Source organism: Oncorhynchus kisutch, linkage group LG8 (assembly GCF_002021735.2).
Source record: "Oncorhynchus kisutch isolate 150728-3 linkage group LG8, Okis_V2, whole genome shotgun sequence".
NCBI classification, from domain to species: domain Eukaryota; kingdom Metazoa; phylum Chordata; class Actinopteri; order Salmoniformes; family Salmonidae; genus Oncorhynchus; species Oncorhynchus kisutch.
The window spans coordinates 9,912,881-9,932,573 of NC_034181.2; the positions used below are offsets into that span (position 1 = coordinate 9,912,881).

Sequence of the window (19,693 nt, forward strand, 5' to 3'; positions counted from 1 at the left end):
GCACATGACAACAACATGGTAGCAACACAACATGGCAGCAACACATGACAACAACATGGTAGCAACACAACATGGCAGCAACACATGACAACAACATGGTAGCAACACAACATGGCAGCAGCACATGACAACAACATGGTAGCAACACAACATGGCAGCAGCACAAAACATGGTACAAACATTATTGGGCACAGACAACAGCACAAAGGAAAAGGAGTTAGAGACAACAATACATCACGTGAAACAGGCACAACTGTCAGTAAGAGGTTGAAATGAATGTTTATATTTGTGAATGAAGTGGCTATAAAACATGACATAGTCAGTATCTCCACCTGGCACTGCCCCCACCCCTTGGAGCCTGGTTCCTCTCTACGTTTCTTCCCAGGTTCCAGCCTTTCTAGGGAGTTTTTTTCTAGCCACAGATACCACTGCATCTGCATTGCTTGCTCTTTGGGGTTTTAGGCAGGGTGTCTGTAAAGCACTTTGTAACACCTCCAGATGTAAAAAGGGGCTTTATAAAAGACATTTGATTGGTTGATGTCTGTATTTTATGCTGTATGCCTGTGTCATATTTGCATATTTTTCATATTCTACACTAATGGAATAGTTGTCCTAGACCTGACTTAGTATTCTTTGTGTAAGTGTGACTCTGTTGTCCAATCTAATCCTAGAATGATAAAATGCCGGTCAGATTTGATTGGCCCACGGGAGAATGACTTGGAGAGGGGAGGGGTGTAGGAAGGAGCGAAGATCTATTTGAGTGTATGTGTGTGTGTGTCTGTGTAGGGAAGATCTATATATGAGTGTGTCATGGCTGAGTGATTGGGACACCAGGGTACATCAGTCAGACATGACACATACACGATAGTCAATGTAGCAGGAGACCAAATTCAACACAATTGTGTGTCCATCCAGGACGAGAGAGAGAGAGAGAGAGAGAGAGATCACCTTGGATCTGGAGTGACCTGGCTGAGAGGGAGAGAGCTGTGTATGATCTGTTGTGTTTTGGGTTATCCTTACGTAAATGCTCCTCGTTTGTAGCGACACACACACACACACACACACACACACACACACACACACACAAATCCTCTAGCACTAATCCCATTAGAAGAAGTATTCAATCAAAGATGTTGTCCTGTCAAAGTGGGCACAGCTGAACAGCCTGTTTACTATGAGCTGGGAGATTAGGAAGAATGGAGAATCTTCTTCATCAAAATGCTCTGTGTGTGTGTTTCTCTGAGATTGTTTGTTATATATATGTGTGTGTGTGTGTGTGTGTGTGTGTGTGTGTGTGTGTGTGTGTGTGTGTGTGTGTGTGTGTGTGTGTGTGTGTGTGTGTGTGTGTGTGTGTGTGTGTGTGTAGGAGACTCAACGACACGGGTTCCCAAAGTTGTTTGGCCCACGACCCCATTCTGATATCTGAAAATTCTGGCGGACCCCAATGTTGTTGTTTTTTTAAATTGGGGGCTAAGACAGTCAATTAGTCTAACATAATGTCTCTTATCTCACCACCACTAATGAGATCAGTGTGGCTTGATGCATGTCGTGTAGGAGCTTCTCAAAGTCAGGGGGTGTGGTCAACAGTGCGCACCTCATCTCTGCGATCACATCTAATCTGGATCGATATATATATATTTACAGCTAACGTCCATTTAGAGAGCATAAGGTGGGTTGTTTTTTGAGGCATTCAGTTCCTCTTGAATGCTAGCTATAGCATACATTCTTAGTTTCACAGTGATATCTGACAAAGGTGTTGATGTGAGTTTCTGTGTCATAGCGTAGTGGGCTTCGCCATTCACCGTGGGAATGGTCAACGATCTAAGGGTGCTTTCTGGTTGAATTTGATCTTTTCGATTTGAATAATTTTCATTTCGATTTTTAAGGTTAACCACATTACAATGATTGAGATACAACGATATTATATTGTACAGTGAATTCGGGAAGTATTTAGACCCCTCCCCCACATTTTGTTACATTACAGCCTTATTCTAAAATGGATTCAATTGATGTTTTTCCTCATCAATTTACACACAATTCCTCATAATGACAAAGTGAAAACAGGTTTAGATTTTTTATTTAAAAAAATAGAAATACCTTATTTACATAAGTATTCAAACCCTTTGCTGTGGGCTATATCTCCTGCATTACTGTGGGCTATATCTCCTGTGTTACTGTGGGCTATATCTCCTGCATTACTGTTGGCTATATCTCCTGCATTACTGTGGGCTATATCTCCTGCATTACTATTGGCTATATCTCCTGCATTACTGTGGGCTATATCTCCTGCATTACTGTGGGCTATATCTCCTGCATTACTGTGGGCTATATCTCCTGCATTACTGTGGGCTATATCTCCTGTGTTACTGTGGGCTATATCTCCTGCATTACTGTGGGCTATACCTCCTGCGTTACTGTGGGCTATATCTCCTGCATTACTGTGGGCTATATCTCCTGCATTACTGTGGGCTATATCTCCTGCATTACTGTGGGCTATATCTCCTGCATTAGCATGTCTATAGCAGTAAGTAGCATTATAAATGGATTACATGTTATCAGATTAGTTTCAGATCATGTCCCTGTACGCAGTGTGTTCAGCCACTGTGACATGGCTGTTCATTGTACTAGAACTATAGGCAATGGAACATGGACAGGTTTGTAGATTATTTCTGCAAATGTATAAAAAAACATACCTTGTTTACATAAGTATTCAGACCCTCTGCTATGAGACTTGAAATTGAGCTCAGGTGCATCCTGTTTCCATTGATCATCCTTGATGTTTCTACAACTTGATTGGAGTCCACCTGTAGTAAATTCAATTGATTGGACATGATTTGGAAAGGTACACACCTGTCTATATAAAGGTCCAACAGTTGACAGTGCATGTCAGAGCAAACACCAAGCCATGAGGTCGAAGGAATTGTCCATAGAGCTCCGAGACAGGATTGTGTCGAGGCACAGATCTGGGGAAGAGTACCAAAACAATTCTGCAGCATTGAAGGTCCCCAAGAACATAGCGGCCTCCAGAAGTTTGGAACCACCAGACCAATGTTTCATTGAATCTGAAGCAATACTTTGCCCCGACAAGAAAGAGCTGTTTGAAAACGGATCAACAGTTGAAAGACAAGGTAAAGGATTTCACCTATTTCTCCATGGCCCCGGATGAGAGCAGTGATGTGACACGGTACAGTTGTTGATATTCTTACCAGGCATAACCACAGACTATGACATTAGAGGAGCTTGCTTCAGTGCAGTCAATGAAGAGCACAACCACAGGGAAAGATTTATTGGAGGAGGTTAATAAGTGTGTAGCAAAGCTGGGACTGAGTTTTGAAAATGTGTCCAGCGTGACCACTGATGGGTGCCCAAACTTGACAGAAAAAAAACATTGGCCTTTTGAAAAGGTCAAGATCATGTAGCTGGGCTGAATACAGAACAGAAAATCATTTTTCCTGCATTGCATCAGGAGGTGCTCTGTAAATGTGTTCTGAAAATGAGCCATTTTGTGGATACAGTCACTAAAGTGGTTAACTTCAGAAGAGCAAAATCTTTAAACCACAGGCAGTTTGTCTCACTGTTTTTTATTTTTATTTTTTTATTTCACCTTTATTGACCCAGGTAGGCTAGTTGAGAACACCTTTATTTAACCAGGTAGGCTAGTTGAGAACACCTTTATTTAACCAGGTAGGCTAGTTGAGAACACCTTTATTTAACCAGGTAGGCTAGTTGAGAACACCTTTATTGACCCAGGTAGGCTAGTTGAGAACACCTTTATTTAACCAGGTAGGCTAGTTGAGAACACCTTTATTTAACCAGGTAGGCTAGTTGAGAACACCTTTATTTAACCAGGTAGGCTAGTTGAGAACAAGTTCTCATTTGCAACTGCGACCTGGCCAAGATAAAGCATAGCAGTGTGAGCAGACAACAAAGAGTTACACATGGAGTAAACAATTAACAAGTCAATAACACAGTAGAAAACAAAGGGGGAGTCTATATACAATGTGTGCAAAAGGCATGAGGAGGTAGGCAAATAATTACAATTTACAATTTTGCAGATTAACACTGGAGTGATGAATGATCAGATGGTCATGTACAGGTAGAGATATTGGTGTGCAAAAGAGCAGAAAAGTAAATAAATAAAAACAGTATGGGGATGAGGTAGGTGAAAAAGGGTGGGCTATTTACCAATAGACTATGTACAGCTGCAGCGATCGGTTAGCTGCTCAGATAGCTGATGTTTGAAGTTGGTGAGGCAGATAAAAGGGATGATCAGTGAGATACACCTGCTGGAGCGCGTGCTACGGATGGGTGTTGCCATCGTGACCAGTGAGCTGAGATAAGGCGGAGCTTTACCTAGCATGGACTTGTAGATGACCTGGAGCCAGTGGGTCTGGCGACGAATATGTAGCGAGGGCCAGCCGACTAGAGCATACAAGTCGCAGTGGTGGGTGGTATAAGGTGCTTTAGTGACAAAACGGATGGCACTGTGATAGACTGCATCCAGTTTGCTGAGTAGAGTGTTGGAAGCCATTTTGTAGATGACATCGCCAAAGTCGAGGATCGGTAGGATAGTCAGTTTTACTAGGGTAAGCTTGGCGGCGTGAGTGAAGGAGGCTTTGTTGCGGAATAGAAAGCCGACTCTTGATTTGATTTTCGATTGGAGATGTTTGATATGAGTCTGGAAGGAGAGTTTGCAGTCTAGCCAGACACCTAGGTACTTATAGACGTCCACATATTCTAGGTCGGAACCATCCAGGGTGGTGATGCTAGTCGGGCATGCGGGTGCAGGCAGCGACCGGTTGAAAAGCATGCATTTGGTTTTACTAGCGTTTAAGAGCAGTTGGAGGCCACGGAAGGAGTGTTGTATGGCATTGAAGCTTGTTTGGAGGTTAGATAGCACAGTGTCCAAAGACGGGCCGAAAGTATATAGAATGGTGTCGTCTGCGTAGAGGTGGATCAAGAGCAATGATGTTGCAGCAAGAGCAACATCATTGATATACACAGAGAAAAGAGTCGGCCCGAGAATTGAACCCTGTGGCACCCCCATAGAGACTGCCAGAGGACCGGACAGCATGGCCTCCGATTTGACACACTGAACTCTGTCTGCAAAGTAATTGGTGAACCAGGCAAGGCAGTCATCCGAAAAACCGAGGCTCCTGAGTCTGCCGATAAGAATATGGTGATTGACAGAGTCGAAAGCCTTGGCAAGGTCGATGAAGACGGCTGCACAGTACTGTCTTTTATCGATGGCGGTTATGATATCGTTTAGTACCTTGAGTGTGGCTGAGGTGCACCCATGACCGGCTCGGAAACCAGATTGCACAGGGAGAAGGTACGGTGGGATTCGAGATGGTCAGTGACCTGTTTGTTGACTTGGCTTTTTTTTTTTTTTTTTTTGGAAGAGAGAGTCAGGTCATGCAGATCTCCCCTACCACACAAATGTGAGATGGCTGATATACATATACATACATACACGTACAGTGGGGCAAAAAAGTATTTAGTCAGCCACCAATTGTGCAAGTTCTCCCACTTAAAAAGATGAGGCCTGTAATTTTCATCATAGATACACTTCAACTATGACAGACAAAATGAGAAGGAAAAAAATTCCTGAAAATCACATGGTAGGATTTTTAATGAATTTATTTGCAAATTATGGTGGAAAATAAGTATTTGGTCACCTACAAACAAGCAAGATTTCTGGCTCTCACAGACTTGTAACTTCTTCTTTAAGAGGCTCCTCTGTCCTCCACTCGTTACCTGTATTAATGGCACCTGTTTGAACTTGTTATCAGTATAAAAGACACCTGTCCACAACCTCAAACAGTCACACTCCAAACTCTAGTTCTAGTGTAGTTCTGGGCTGATCCCTCACCTTCATCATGATCATTGATGCCCCATGAGGTGAGATCTTGCATGGAGCCCCAGACCGAGGAGGATTGACCGTCATCTTGAACTTCTTCCATTTTCTAATTATTGTGCAAACAGTTGTTGCCTTTTCACCAAGCTGCTTGCCTATTGTCCTGTAGCCCATCCCAGCCTTCTACAATTTTATCACACAGCTCTCTGGTCTTGGCCATTGTGGAGAGGTTGGATTCTGTTTGATTGAGTGTGTGGACAGGTGTCTTTTATACAGGTAACTAGTTCAAACAGGTGCAGTTAATGCAGGTAATGAGTTGAGAACAGGAGGGCTTCTTAAAGAAAAACGAACAGGTCTGTGAGAGCCAGAAATCTTACTGGTTGGTAGGTGATCAAATACTTATGTCATGCAAAAAAATGCAAATGAATTACACTGCTCAAAAAAATAAAGGGAACACTAAAATAACACATCCTAGATCTGAATGAAGGAAATATTCTTATTAAATACTTTTTTCTTTACATAGTTGAATGTGCTGACAACAAATTCACACAAAAATTATAATTGCAAATCAAATTTATCAACCTGTGGAGGTCTGGATTTGGAGTCACACTCAAAATTAACGTGGAAAACCACACTACAGGCTGATCCAACTTTGATGTAATGTCCTTAAAACAAGTCAAAATGAGGCTCAGTAGTGTGTGTGGCCTCCACGTGCCTGTATGATCTCCCTACAACGCCTGGGCATGCTCCTGATGAGGTGGCGTATGGTCTCCTGAGGGATCTCCTCCCAGACCTGGACTAAAGCATCCGCCAACTCCTGGACAGTCTGTGGTGGATGGAGCGAGTCATGATGTCCCAGATGTGCTCAATTGGATTCAGGTCTGGGGAACGGGCGGGCCAGTCCATAGCATCAATGCCTTCCTCTTGCAGGAACTGCTGACACACTCCAGCCACATGAGGTCTAGTATTGTCTTGCATTAGGAGGAACCCAGGGCCAACCGCACCAGCATATGGTCTCACAAGGGGTCTGAGGATCTCATCTCGGTACCTAATGGCAGTCAGTCTACCTCTGGCGAGCACATGGAGGCCCCCAAAGAAATGCCACCCCACACCATGACTGACCCACTGCTAAACCGGTCATGCTGGAGGATGTTGTAGGCAGCAGAACGTTCTCCACGGCGTCTTCAGACTCTGTCACGTGCTCAGTATGAACCTGCTTTCATCTGTGAAGAGCACAGGGCGCCAGTGGCGAATTTGCCAATCTTGGTGTTCTCTGGCAAATGCCAAACGTTCTGCACGATGTTTGGCTGTAAGCACAACCCCCACCTGTGGACGTCGGGCCCTCATATCACCCTCATGGAGTCTGTTTCTGACCTTTTGAGCAGACGCATGCACATTTGTGGCCTGCTGGAGGTCATTTTGCAGGGCTCTGGCAGTGCTCCTCCTGCTTCTCCTTGCACAAAGGCGGAGGTAGTGGTCCTGCTGCTGGGTTGTTGCCCTCCTACGGCCTCCTCCACGTCTTCTGATGTACTGGCCTGTCTCCTGGTAGTGCCTCCATGCTCTGGACACTACGCTGACAGACACAGCAAACCTTCTTGCCACAGCTCACATTGATGTGCCATCCTGGATGAGCTGCACTACCTGAGCCACTTGTGTGGGTTGTAGACTCCGTCTCATGCTACCACTAGAGTGAAAGCACCGCCAGCATTCAGAAGTGACCAAAACATCAGCAAGGAAGCATAGGAACTGAGAAGTGGTCTGTGGTCATCACCTGCAGAACCACTCCTTTATTGGGGGTGTCTTGCTAATTGCCTATAATTTCCACCTGTTGTCTATTCCATTTGCACAACAGCATGTGAAATTTATTGTCAATCAGTGTTGCTTCCTAAGTGGACAGTTTGATTTCACAGAAGTGTGATTGACTTGGAGTTACATTGTGTTGTTTAAGTGTTCCCTTTATTTTTTTGAGCAGTGTACTTAAAAATCATACAATGTGATTTTCTAGATTTTTGTTTTAGATTCCGCCTCTCACAGTCAAATCATATCAAATCAAATTTTATTTGTCACATACACATGGTTAGCAGATGTTAATGCGAGTGTAGCGAAATGCTTGTGCTTCTAGTTCCGACAATGCAGTAATAACCAACAAGTAATCTAACTAACAATTCCAAAACTACTGTCTTATACACAGTGTAAGGGGATAAAGAATATGTACATAAGGATATATGAATGAGTGATGGTACAGAGCAGCATAGGCAAGATACAGTAGATGGTATCGAGTACAGTATATACATATGAGATGAGTATGTAAACAAAGTGGCATAGTTAAAGTGGCTAGTGATACATGTATTACATAAGGATACAGTCGATGATATAGAGTACAGTATATACGTATGCATATGAGATGAATAATGTAGGGTAAGTAACATTATATAAGGTAGCATTGTTTAAAGTGGCTAGTGATATATTTACATCATTTCCCATCAATTCCCATTATTAAAGTGGCTGGAGTTGAGTCAGTGTCAGTGTGTTGGCAGCAGCCACTCAATGTTAGTGGTGGCTGTTTAACAGTCTGATGGCCTTGAGATAGAAGCTGTTTTTCAGTCTCTCGGTCCCAGCTTTGATGCACCTGTACTGACCTCGCCTTCTGGATGATAGCGGGGTGAACAGGCAGTGGCTCGGGTGGTTGATGTCCTTGATGATCTTTATGGCCTTCCTGTAACATCGGGTGGTGTAGGTGTCCTGGAGGGCAGGTAGTTTGCCCCCGGTGATGCGTTGTGCAGACCTCACTACCCTCTGGAGAGCCTTACGGTTGAGGGCGGAGCAGTTGCCGTACCAGGCGGTGATACAGGCCGCCAGGATGCTCTCGATTGTGCATCTGTAGACCCACATGGGGTCGCGACCCCTAGTTTTGGAACTGCTTCTCTAAGATAATGTCTCTGATGTTAATAGGTAGTGTGTGTTGTGGCAGGGCAGAGCAGAGCACTGTGTTACTGTCATCAGTCACCTCAGATCTGATCCCAGCTGTTGACATGAATATAGCCTGAGCTAAGTGCCTCTAGGGGTGTGTGTGTGTGTGTCTGTCTGTGACATGTCTTTAGTCCTGCCTTCCTCTAGGACAGGGGTGTCAAACTCATTTTGCCCAGAGGTCATTCGGTCTTCATCGAGGTCCGGAGGGTCGCACTAAAAATGTATTATCTTTCCTCGCCGTCAAAAAACTGTCTCTTATCCATCGCTTTTGGAATTTCGATGCTCCCTGACTGTCTAAATTTAGTTTCGATGACTGTTAGCAAGCAGGACAGAGTAAAGAGACTATAAATAATGACTGTTAGCAAGCAGGACAGAGTAAAGAGACTATAAATAATGACTGTTAGCAAGCAGGACAGAGTAAAGAGACTATAAATAATGACTGTTAGCAAGCTGGACAGAGTAAAGAGACTATAAATAATGACTGTTAGCTAGCTGGACACAGTAAAGAGACTATAAATAATGACTGTTAGCAAGCTGGACACAGTAAAGAGACTATAAATAATGACTGTTAGCAAGCAGGACAGAGTAAAGAGACTATAAATAATGACTGTTAGCAAGCAGGACAGAGTAAAGAGACTATAAATAATGACTGTTAGCAAGCAGGACAGAGTAAAGAGACTATAAATAATGACTGTTTGCAAGCTGGACACAGTAAAGAGACTATAAATAATGACTGTTAGCAAGCTGGACACAGTAAAGAGACTATAAATAATGACTGTTAGCAAGCAGGACAGAGTAAAGAGACTATAAATAATGACTGTTTGCAAGCTGGACACAGTAAAGAGACTATAAATAATGACTGTTTGCAAGCAGGACAGAGTAAAGAGACTATAAATAATGACTGTTAGCAAGCAGGACAGAGTAAAGAGTCTATAAATGACTTATCATGCTGGGCACAGTAAAGAGTCTATAAATCTATAAGTCTATAGCCTAGTGGTTAGAGCGTTGGACTTGTAACCGAAAGGTTGTAAGATCGAATCCCCGAGCTGACAAGGTAACCCACTGTTCCTAGACCAGTTAACCCACTGTTCCTAGACCAGTTAACCCACTGTTCCTAGACCAGTTAACCCACTGTTCCTAGACCAGTTAACCCACTGTTCCTAGACCAGTTAAACCACTGTTCCTAGACCAGTTAACCCACTGTTCCTAGACCAGTTAACCCACTGTTCCTAGACCAGTTAACCCACTGTTCCTAGACCAGTTAACCCACTGTTCCTAGACTAGTTAACCCACTGTTCCTGGGTCAGTTAACCCACTGTTCCTAGACCAGTTAACCCACTGTTCCTAGACCAGTTAACCCACTGTTCCTAGACCAGTTAAACCACTGTTCCTAGACCAGTTAACCCACTGTTCCTAGACCAGTTAACCCACTGTTCCTAGACCAGTTAACCCACTGTTCCTGGGTCAGTTAACCCACTGTTCCTAGACCAGTTAACCCACTGTTCCTAGACCAGTTAACCCACTGTTCCTGGGTCAGTTAACCCACTGTTCCTAGACCAGTTAACCCACTGTTCCTAGACCAGTTAACCCACTGTTCCTAGACCAGTTAACCCACTGTTCCTAGACCAGTTAAACCACTGTTCCTAGACCAGTTAAACCACTGTTCCTAGACCAGTTAACCCACTGTTCCTAGACCAGTTAACCCACTGTTCCTAGACCAGTTAACCCACTGTTCCTAGACCAGTTAACCCACTGTTCCTAGACCAGTTAACCCACTGTTCCTGGGTCAGTTAACCCACTGTTCCTGGGTCAGTTAACCCACTGTTCCTAGACCAGTTAACCCACTGTTCCTGGGTCAGTTAACCCACTGTTCCTGGGTCAGTTAACCCACTGTTCCTAGGCCAGTTAACCCACTGTTCCTAGGCCAGTTAATCCACTGTTCCTAGGCCAGTTAACCCACTGTTCCTAGACCAGTTAACCCACTGTTCCTGGGTCAGTTAACCCACTGTTCCTGGGTCAGTTAACCCACTGTTCCTGGGTCAGTTAACCCACTGTTCCTGGGTCAGTTAACCCACTGTTCCTAGACCAGTTAACCCACTGTTCCTAGGCCGTCATTGAAAATAAGAATTTGTTCTTAACTGACTTGCCTAGTTAAATAAAAGGTTAAATAAAAAATATAGGTCCATTATCATGTCTATAGTTTCCATTTGGTTTTCATCTTTTCAATGTCAACATCATTTCCCCCGTGGGCTGGATTGAATGGACTCAGTGATGTCTCCCTCTGGGACGGCAGGTGAAGGAAGTGACTTTTACATGGGACACATCTTAATAGTCTAACATGGCCTCCTCTCCTTGTCTCCTCTACTTCATCCTATCCTATTATATATTATTATACACCCAAATAGTGTGTGTGTTGATGTGTGTTTGTCCTACAAGAAACATGGGACAGATCTTAATAGTCTAACATGGCCTCCTCTCCTTGTCTCCTCTACTTCATCCTATCCTATTATATATTATTATACACCCAAATAGTGTGTGTGTTGATGTGTGTTTGTCCTACAAGAAACATGGGACAGATCTTAATAGTCTAACATGGCCTCCTCTCCTTGTCTCCTCTACTTCATCCTATCCTATTATATATTATTATACACCCAAATAGTGTGTGTGTGTTGATGTGTGTTTGTCCTACAAGATACATGGGATAGACCCACTGGTTGTCCTCTAGGTCCCATCCACCAAACTACCAGGTGTGAAACAGTGTAGAGACAGAGGAGGGGTATGCTAATTAGGCATAGAGCAGACCTAACCTACTGTATTAAATTAGTTACAGGAACGTTTTACATCTGGCTAGAAATGAATAAGGAAATGATCTCAACAGAGAAAAATGTCCTCCTGGGTGCCCCCCATACTTTAACGATGACAGCTTCTCCATCCTAGAGGGGGAGATCAACCATTTCCAGGCCTTGGGGCATAGTCCTAGTCTGTGGTGAATGTCACCCTCAGCACACAGGGGGACAAGGGGACAAACACCTACCTGGAGGTGACAACATTCCCTCCCAAATATGCCCCCCTAGACACAACTCTGACAAAACAACCAACAAAAACAGGTCACAACTCCTGCAACTCTGTCACATGCTGGGTCTGTGCATAGTCAATGGTAGGCTTCGAGGAGACTTACGGTAGGTACATCTACAGCTCATCCCTTGGTAGTAGTACTGTACATTACTTTATCACTGACCTCAACCCAGAGTCTTCGAGCGTTCACAGTCATCCCACTGACACCCCTATCAGATCACAGATCACTCAATCATGAGACATCAAAGCCAAAAGAACTGCATAATATTAAGAAACACTATAGATGGAAGAAAAGTAGTACAGAAACCTACCAAAAAACTATTAGGCAACAACACATTCAATCCCTTTCAGACAGACCACGTATTCACCCTGCACAACCTAACTGACAAACGAACCAAACCAAAACAAAGGCAAGTCTTCTCATGCTTTGTTTATTTCAAAAATGCTTTTGACTCAATCTGGCATGAGGGCCTGCTATTCAAATGGATGGAAATTGGTGTTGGGGGTAAAACATACGACATTATAAAATCCATTGTACACAAACAACAAGTATGCGGTTAAAATTGACAAAGAAATACACATTTCTTTCCACAGGTTCGTGGGGTGAGACGGGGATGTAGGTAACGCCCTATTCAACACATATATCAAGCACTAGAACAGTCTGCAGCACTCAGCCTCGCACTACTCAAATCTGAAGTCAACTGTCTATTGTTTGCTGATGACCTGGTGCTTCTGTCCCCAACCAACGGGGGCCTACAGCAGCACCTAGATCTTCTGCACAGATGATGTTAGACCTGGGCCCTGATAGTAGATGTCAGTAAGACAAAAATAAGGGTGTTCCAAAAAAGGTCCAGTTGCCAGGACCACAAATACAACTTCCATCTAGACACTGTTGCCTTAGAGCACACAAAAAAAGATACATACCTCAGCCCAAACATCGGCTGTGAACGATCTGAGAGACAAGGCAAGAAGGGCATTCTATGCCATCAAAAGGAACATAAAATGCAACATACAAATTAGGATGTGGCTAAAAATAATTGAATCAGTTATAGAACCCATTGCCCTTTATGGTTGTGAGGTCTGGGGTCTGCTCACCAACCAAGAATTCACAAAATGGGACAAATGCCAAATTGAGACTCTGCATGTAGAATTCTGCAAAAATATCCTCAGTGTACAACGTAAAACACAAAATAATGCATGCAGAGCAGAATTAGATACCTGCTAATTATCAAAATCCAGAAAAGAGACATCAAATTCTACAACCATCTAAAAAGAAGCGATTCCCAAACCTTCCATGATAAATCTACCACCTACTGAGAGATGAACCTGGAGAAGAGTCCCCTAAGCAAGCTGGTCCTGGGGCTCTGTTCACAAACACAAACAGACCCCACAGAGCCATCATCTACAGAGAGATGAACCTGGAGAAGAGTCCCCTAACACAGACCCCACAGAGCCCCAGGACAGCAGCACAATTAGACCCAACCAAATCATGAGAAAACAAAAAGATAATTATTTCCAATGTGTCAAGTAATTAACAAAAAAAACAGAGCAAACTAGAATACCCTAAACAGAGAGTACACAGTGGCAGAATACCTGACCACTGTGACTGATCCTAAACAGAGAGTACACAGTGGCAGAATACCTGACCACTGTGACTGATCCTAAACAGAGAGTACACAGTGGCAGAATACCTGACCACTGTGACTGATCCTAAACAGAGAGTACACAGTGGCAGAATACCTGACCACTGTGACTGATCCTAAACAGAGAGTACACAGTGGCAGAGTACCTGACCACTGTGACTGATCCTAAACAGAGAGTACACAGTGGCAGAATACCTGACCACTGTGACTGATCCTAAACAGAGAGTACACAGTGGCAGAATACCTGACCACTGTGACTGATCCTAAACAGAGAGTACACAGTGGCAGAATACCTGACCACTGTGACTGATCCTAAACAGAGAGTACACAGTGGCAGAATACCTGACCACTGTGACTGATCCAAACTTAAGGAAAGCTTTGACTATCTACAGACTCAGTGAGCATAGCCTTGCTATTGAGAGGCTGTCATAGGCAGACCCGACTCGCAAGAGAAGAGAGACTATGTTCACACGGCCCACAAAATGAGGTGGAAACTGAGCTGCACTTCCTAACCTCCTGCCCAATGTATGACCATATTAGAGACACATATTTCCCTCAGATTACACAGACCCACAAAGAATTTGAAAACAAATCCAATTTTGATAAACTCCCATATCTACTGGGTGAAATTCCACAGTGTGCATCACTGCAGCAAGATGTGTGACCTGTCGCCACAAGAAAAGGGCAACCAGTGAAGAACAAACACCATTGTAAATACAACACATATTTATGCTTATTTATTTTCCCTTTAACTATTTGCACATCATTACAACAATGTATATAGACATAATATGACATTTGAAACTTCTGAGTATAATATTTAAGGTTCACTTTTTATTGTAAATTTCCCTTTGTACTTGAACTATTTGTACATCGTTACAACACTGTATATAGACATAATATGACATTTGTAATGTCTTTATTCATTTGGAACTTTTGTGAGTGTAATGTTTACTGTTCATTTGTTATTGTTTATTTCACTTTTGTTTTATCTATTTCACTAGTTTTGGCCATTTTAAACAGGTTTCCCATACCAATAAAGCCATTTGAATTTAATTTAATTGAGAGAGAGGCAGTCATCTTCTTTTAGTTATCAGAGTTTAGGATCATCAAGCATCTCTCTTCCTCTTCCTCTCTCTTTCTACCCATCCATCTCCCTTTCTTTCTCTGTGTTTCTCACTCTAGTTTCATATCTCTTTCCCTATCTCTCTCTCTCCATCTCCCCTTTCTCTATCACTGCATATCTCTCTTTCCAGCTCCCCGCTCTCTCGGCCTCATAGGTGATTTCTCTAGGCAGAGTAATTTAATGACATAATTAATGACAGCTCACACACTGATTCACTATAGAGTGGGAATGAGAAAATCAGACAGAGGGAATTAGTAAATCCATTGTTTAGCGACAGCTCGAGTTTGCGTATGTTTAATCCTGCAGGAGTCCGTTTTTTGGAGCCGCACCCGCCCAACACCGGCCACATCAATTCAGAGCCCCACCCGATATCCGATATCATGACAGATTTTTATGCGCAACCCGAACCACCCTCATTGAATCCTTCCCAGAGACGATCCGTGACCCGCCAAATAAAATCGATTTATTTAAATGTTTTCATGACTCCAGAGTAGTAGTCTATTAGTCCCCTCCGTGCATGAATTATTTTGTCTGCATGTCTATTCAACACTTAGATAAAAGGATACCATGCCATGAATTAAAAAAATGCATATTTATTTTTACAAGGAGATGCGGCACATTGACAACTCAAATCGCTCTGAAAAAAAGGGCCTTCCTCTTACCTAATGAAGCCTATAGCTGACATAAAAAACAATACCTGTATATTCAATATTGTTTCGGTAATCATATAGGTTTAATTAAAACGTAAATAAACTATTCCCAGAATCGAATATAGGCTGTTAAAAGAAATGTGTTCAGTAGGCTATTGTCTATGCTACTCAAACTATTACCAGCGCACCAGTTTAAACTGAATATGATCTGGTTATGGGTCGAAATGAACGAAAGCCTGAATTAATGTCATAATTAGCTGATAATAAACTGGAATTAGCCTCTTGTAAACAAATACCTGATTGCACACTTTGCTAGCTGTGCATCTATCTACCAGTTGTTGTCCTCCACAATGACTCCAACGTTCTTCCAAACCGGGGATTTCAGTCGCGCACCACCTGTTTCCATGTCATAATCTTTCTTTTTATGTCTCCGGTTAGACCTGCCATTTTCACGTCAACTAGGCTAGCCAGGAGAAGTACGGATGGCAATTTATTCTCAAGGGGAGGGATGAAACGTACATTTTTACACCGCTCACAGAATATAATAATTCCCTGTTATCAAACCGGATGCAGGAGTCGAATGTGACTTTGTTTGTGTGCGTCTTTGCGCGTGCATGCACGTGTGTGGGTGTTCAGTACTACCCTACATGTGTCAATGAATAACTCCTAATGGCCCCTTTAGCACGGGAATTAATGCATCATACTCGACCGGAATTATGGGTAAATCTTTGTTGACTGAACACTGTACGACAAGTCGTTAGGAGTGGTGATTGATAGGCTGATAGAGAGATCAATCGTTAGGAGCGGCAGGTGGCTTAGTGTTTAGAGCGTTGGGCCACTAACCAAAAGGTTGCTGGTTCGAATACCCGAGCTGACAAGGTGATAATCTGTCGTTCTCTCCCTGAGCATTGTTCTGACATTCTAAGTAAGAATTAGTTTTTTTATCTGACTTGCTAGTTAATAAATAAACGTGATATATATATTTTAAAAGAAAGAATAGGAGACCTTAGCTTGAAGACATTGATGTCTGTAAACAGATGACAGTACTGAGGCTTCACAGCATTCAGAGATGAAATTGTGTCATTTCCAGTGTTCTGTTAAAAGGATGGTTTATTCAATGATGCCAATGAAATGGTGTTGTCTAAAACATATGTCAGGTAACGAACTGTACATGTGAGTTGGATGTTGCAGTACCACTGCAGTACCTTTGGGTACATATATTTATTTACTGATGTTAAAAAGCACTTTATATTCAGACTTTCAAATAAAGCAATTCAATTCTTTGAAGTTGTTCAGCCCCACCTCCAGCACTGTAGAGGCGAGAACTGAATCGTGTTATTCTTGTGTAGTAAGAGAGAGAGAGAGAGAGAGAATGATTGAAAGAAATAGAGAGAGAAGTAGAGAGGGTAGGAACAAGAGAAAGAAGGGGGGAGAGAGAGAGAAGGAGAGAGAGAAGGAGAGAGAGAGAAGGAAATAGAGAGAGACGTAGAGAAAGAAGGGGAGCGAGAGAGACACCAGACAGCATTCAGAATTCTGCAAAAATGTCATTTGTGTACAACTCAAAACCCCAAACAAAGCCAGCAGTGCAGAATTAGGACTATACCTGCCTACACAGTGACTGACCCAACATTAAGGAAAGCTTTGACTATGTACAGACTCAGTGAGCCTAGCCTTGCTGTTGGGAGAGAGACAGAAGTATAGACTGGCAGACAGATGGAGGTTACAATAGGTTATTCTGGCTACAGATATCCTCTCTCAGTCATTCCTGCTGGGCCGGACATCAGTTCAGAACCTCAGGGGTAAGGTCATAATGGAATGTAGTGTTTTCAGGCTCTGGTCTGATAAGATCTGTAAATTGATGCTCTGTCACTTTTTTGAGGTTGTGGGGGGGGGGGGGGTAGTCAAGGGTGAGGAGGGAGAATATGGTAGCATAGGGGTGAGGATGGAGAATGAGGGAGTAGAGGGGTGAGGATGGAGAATGAGGGAGTGGAGGCGTGAAGAGGGGTAAGAGGTATGGAGAATGAGGGAGTATAGGGGTGAAGAGGGGTAAGAGGTATGGAGAATGAGGGAGTATAGGGGTGAAGAGGGGTAAGAGGTATGGAGAATGAGGGAGTATAGGGGTGAAGAGGGGTAAGAGGTATGGAGAATGAGGGAGTATAGGGGTAAGAGGTATGGAGAATGAGGGAGTATAGGGGTGAAGAGTGGTAAGAGGTATGGAGAATGAGGGAGTATAGGGGTGAAGAGGGGTAAGAGGTATGGAGAATGAGGGAGTATAGGGGTAAGAGGTATGGAGAATGAGGGAGTATAGGGGTGAAGAGTGGTAAGAGGTATGGAGAATGAGGGAGTATAGGGGTGAAGAGTGGTAAGAGGTATGGAGAATGAGGGAGTATAGGGGTGAAGAGGGGTAAGAGGGATGGAGAATGAGGGAGTATAGGGGTGAGGATGGAGAATGAGGGAGTATAGGGGTGAAGAGGGGTAAGCGGTATGGAGAATGAGGGAGTGTAGGGGTGAAGAGGGGTAAGAGGTATGGAGAATGAGGGAGTGTAGGGGTGAAGAGGGGTAAGCGGTATGGAGAATGAGGGAGTGTAGGGGTGAAGAGGGGTAAGAGGTATGGAGAATGAGGGAGTGTAGGGGTGAAGAGGGGTAAGAGGTATGGAGAATGAGGGAATATAGGGGTGAAGAGGGGTAAGAGGTATGGAGAATGAGGGAGTATAGGGGTAAGAGGTATGGAGAATGAGGGGTATAGGGGTGAAGAGGGGTAAGATGTATGGAGAATGAGGGAGTGGAGGGGTGAAGAGGGGTAAGAGGTATGGAGAATGAGGGAGTGGAGGGGTGAAGAGGGGTAAGAGGTATGGAGAAAAAAAGGTGTTATTAAATATTAAAAGGAAGGGTTTCATCCAGTACAGTATAGAGGTGAAACTTCAGACCAGTAATGATGATGAAATATTCATTCAGCCTCCTCCTTCACAGCAGCATATCAGAGCCCTCTAACATACATACCCTAACCCTGCTGAGGTGCCCTGCTGTGGTACCCTGCTTTGGTGCCCTAGTGAGGTACCCAGCTATGGTACCCTGCTGAGGTACCCTGCTGTGGTACCCTGCTTTGGTGCCCTAGTGAGGTACCCTGCTTTGGTGCCCTAGCGAGGTACCCAGCTATGGTACCCTGCTGAGGTACCCTGCTGTGGTACCCTGCTGAGGTACCCTGCTTTGGTGCCCTAGTGAGGTACCCAGCTATGGTACCCTGCTGAGGTACCCTGCTATGGTACCCTGCTGAGGTGCCCTAGTGAGGTACCCAGCTATGGTACCCTGCTGAGGTACCCTGCTGAGGTACCCTGCTATGGTACCCTGCTTTGGTGCCCTGCTGAGGTACCCTGCTATGGTACCCTGCTGAGGTACCCTGCTGAGGTACCCTGCTATGGTACCCTGCTGAGGTACCCTGCTGAGGTACCCTGCTATGGTACCCTGCTATGGTGCCCTGCTGAGGTACCCTGCTGTGGTACCCTGCTGTGGTACCCTGCTTTGGTGCCCTAGTGAGGTACCCAGCTATGGTACCCTGCTGAGGTACCCTGCTATGGTACCCTGCTATGGTACCCTGCTGAGGTACCCTGCTATGGTACCCTGCTATGGTACCCTGCTGAGGTACCCTGCTATGGTACCCTGCTATGGTACCCTGCTGAGGTACCCTGCTATGGTACCCTGCTATGGTACCCTGCTATTGTACCCTGCTGAGGTACCCTGCTATGGTACCCTGCTATGGTACCCTGCTGAGGTGCCCTGCTATGGTACCCTGCTGAGGTGCCCTGCTGAGGTGCCCTGCTATGGTACCCTGCTGAGGTGCCCTGCTATGGTACCCTGCTGAGGTGCCCTGCTATGGTACCCTGCTGAGGTGCCCTGCTGTGGTGCCCTGCTGAGGTGCCCTGCTATGGTACCCTGCTGAGGTGCCCTGCTATGGTACCCTTCCTCTATATCTGGTATGTATATTTGAGGGCACGAAAGCAGCACACTTTATGCATTCATCTATCTTAGCTATTAGTGATTGGGTTGCAGAATGTGTATAGGTTCTCCTTTGTTTGCTGTTCATGCTGTATATGGTTGAAAGACTACGTCAGGAACTGATGTGTGTGTGTGTTTATTCCTGTCTGTTTATTCATCTGAAAGCCCCTCCTAGATTTAGTGCAGTAGCAGGCAGATCCTTCATGTTCTTGTAGTATGTCAATTGATAGCAGTCAATTTTCCCACTTTAGCAGGCTATCTCTCTCTCTCTCTCTCCATCCCTCTCTCTCTCTCTCTCTCTCTCCTTCCTCTCTCTCTCTCTCTCTCTCTCTCTCTCTCTCTCCGTCCTCCTCTCTCTCTCTCTCTCTCTCTCTCTCTC

General features: G+C 44.1%; 1 protein-coding gene across 1 annotated transcript in view; it reads left to right on the top strand.

Moving 5' to 3' along the window:
- The first annotated feature begins 18,775 nt into the window (after nucleotides 1-18,775).
- LOC116374783 (amyloid-beta A4 precursor protein-binding family A member 1) overlaps nucleotides 18,776-19,693 on the top strand; it is a 13,092-nt gene continuing 12,174 nt past the window's right edge. The window contains exon 1 of the mRNA XM_031829492.1: nucleotides 18,776-19,155. Within this exon, the coding sequence (XP_031685352.1) occupies nucleotides 18,776-19,155 (380 nt within the window). The remainder of the gene's footprint in view (nucleotides 19,156-19,693) is intronic.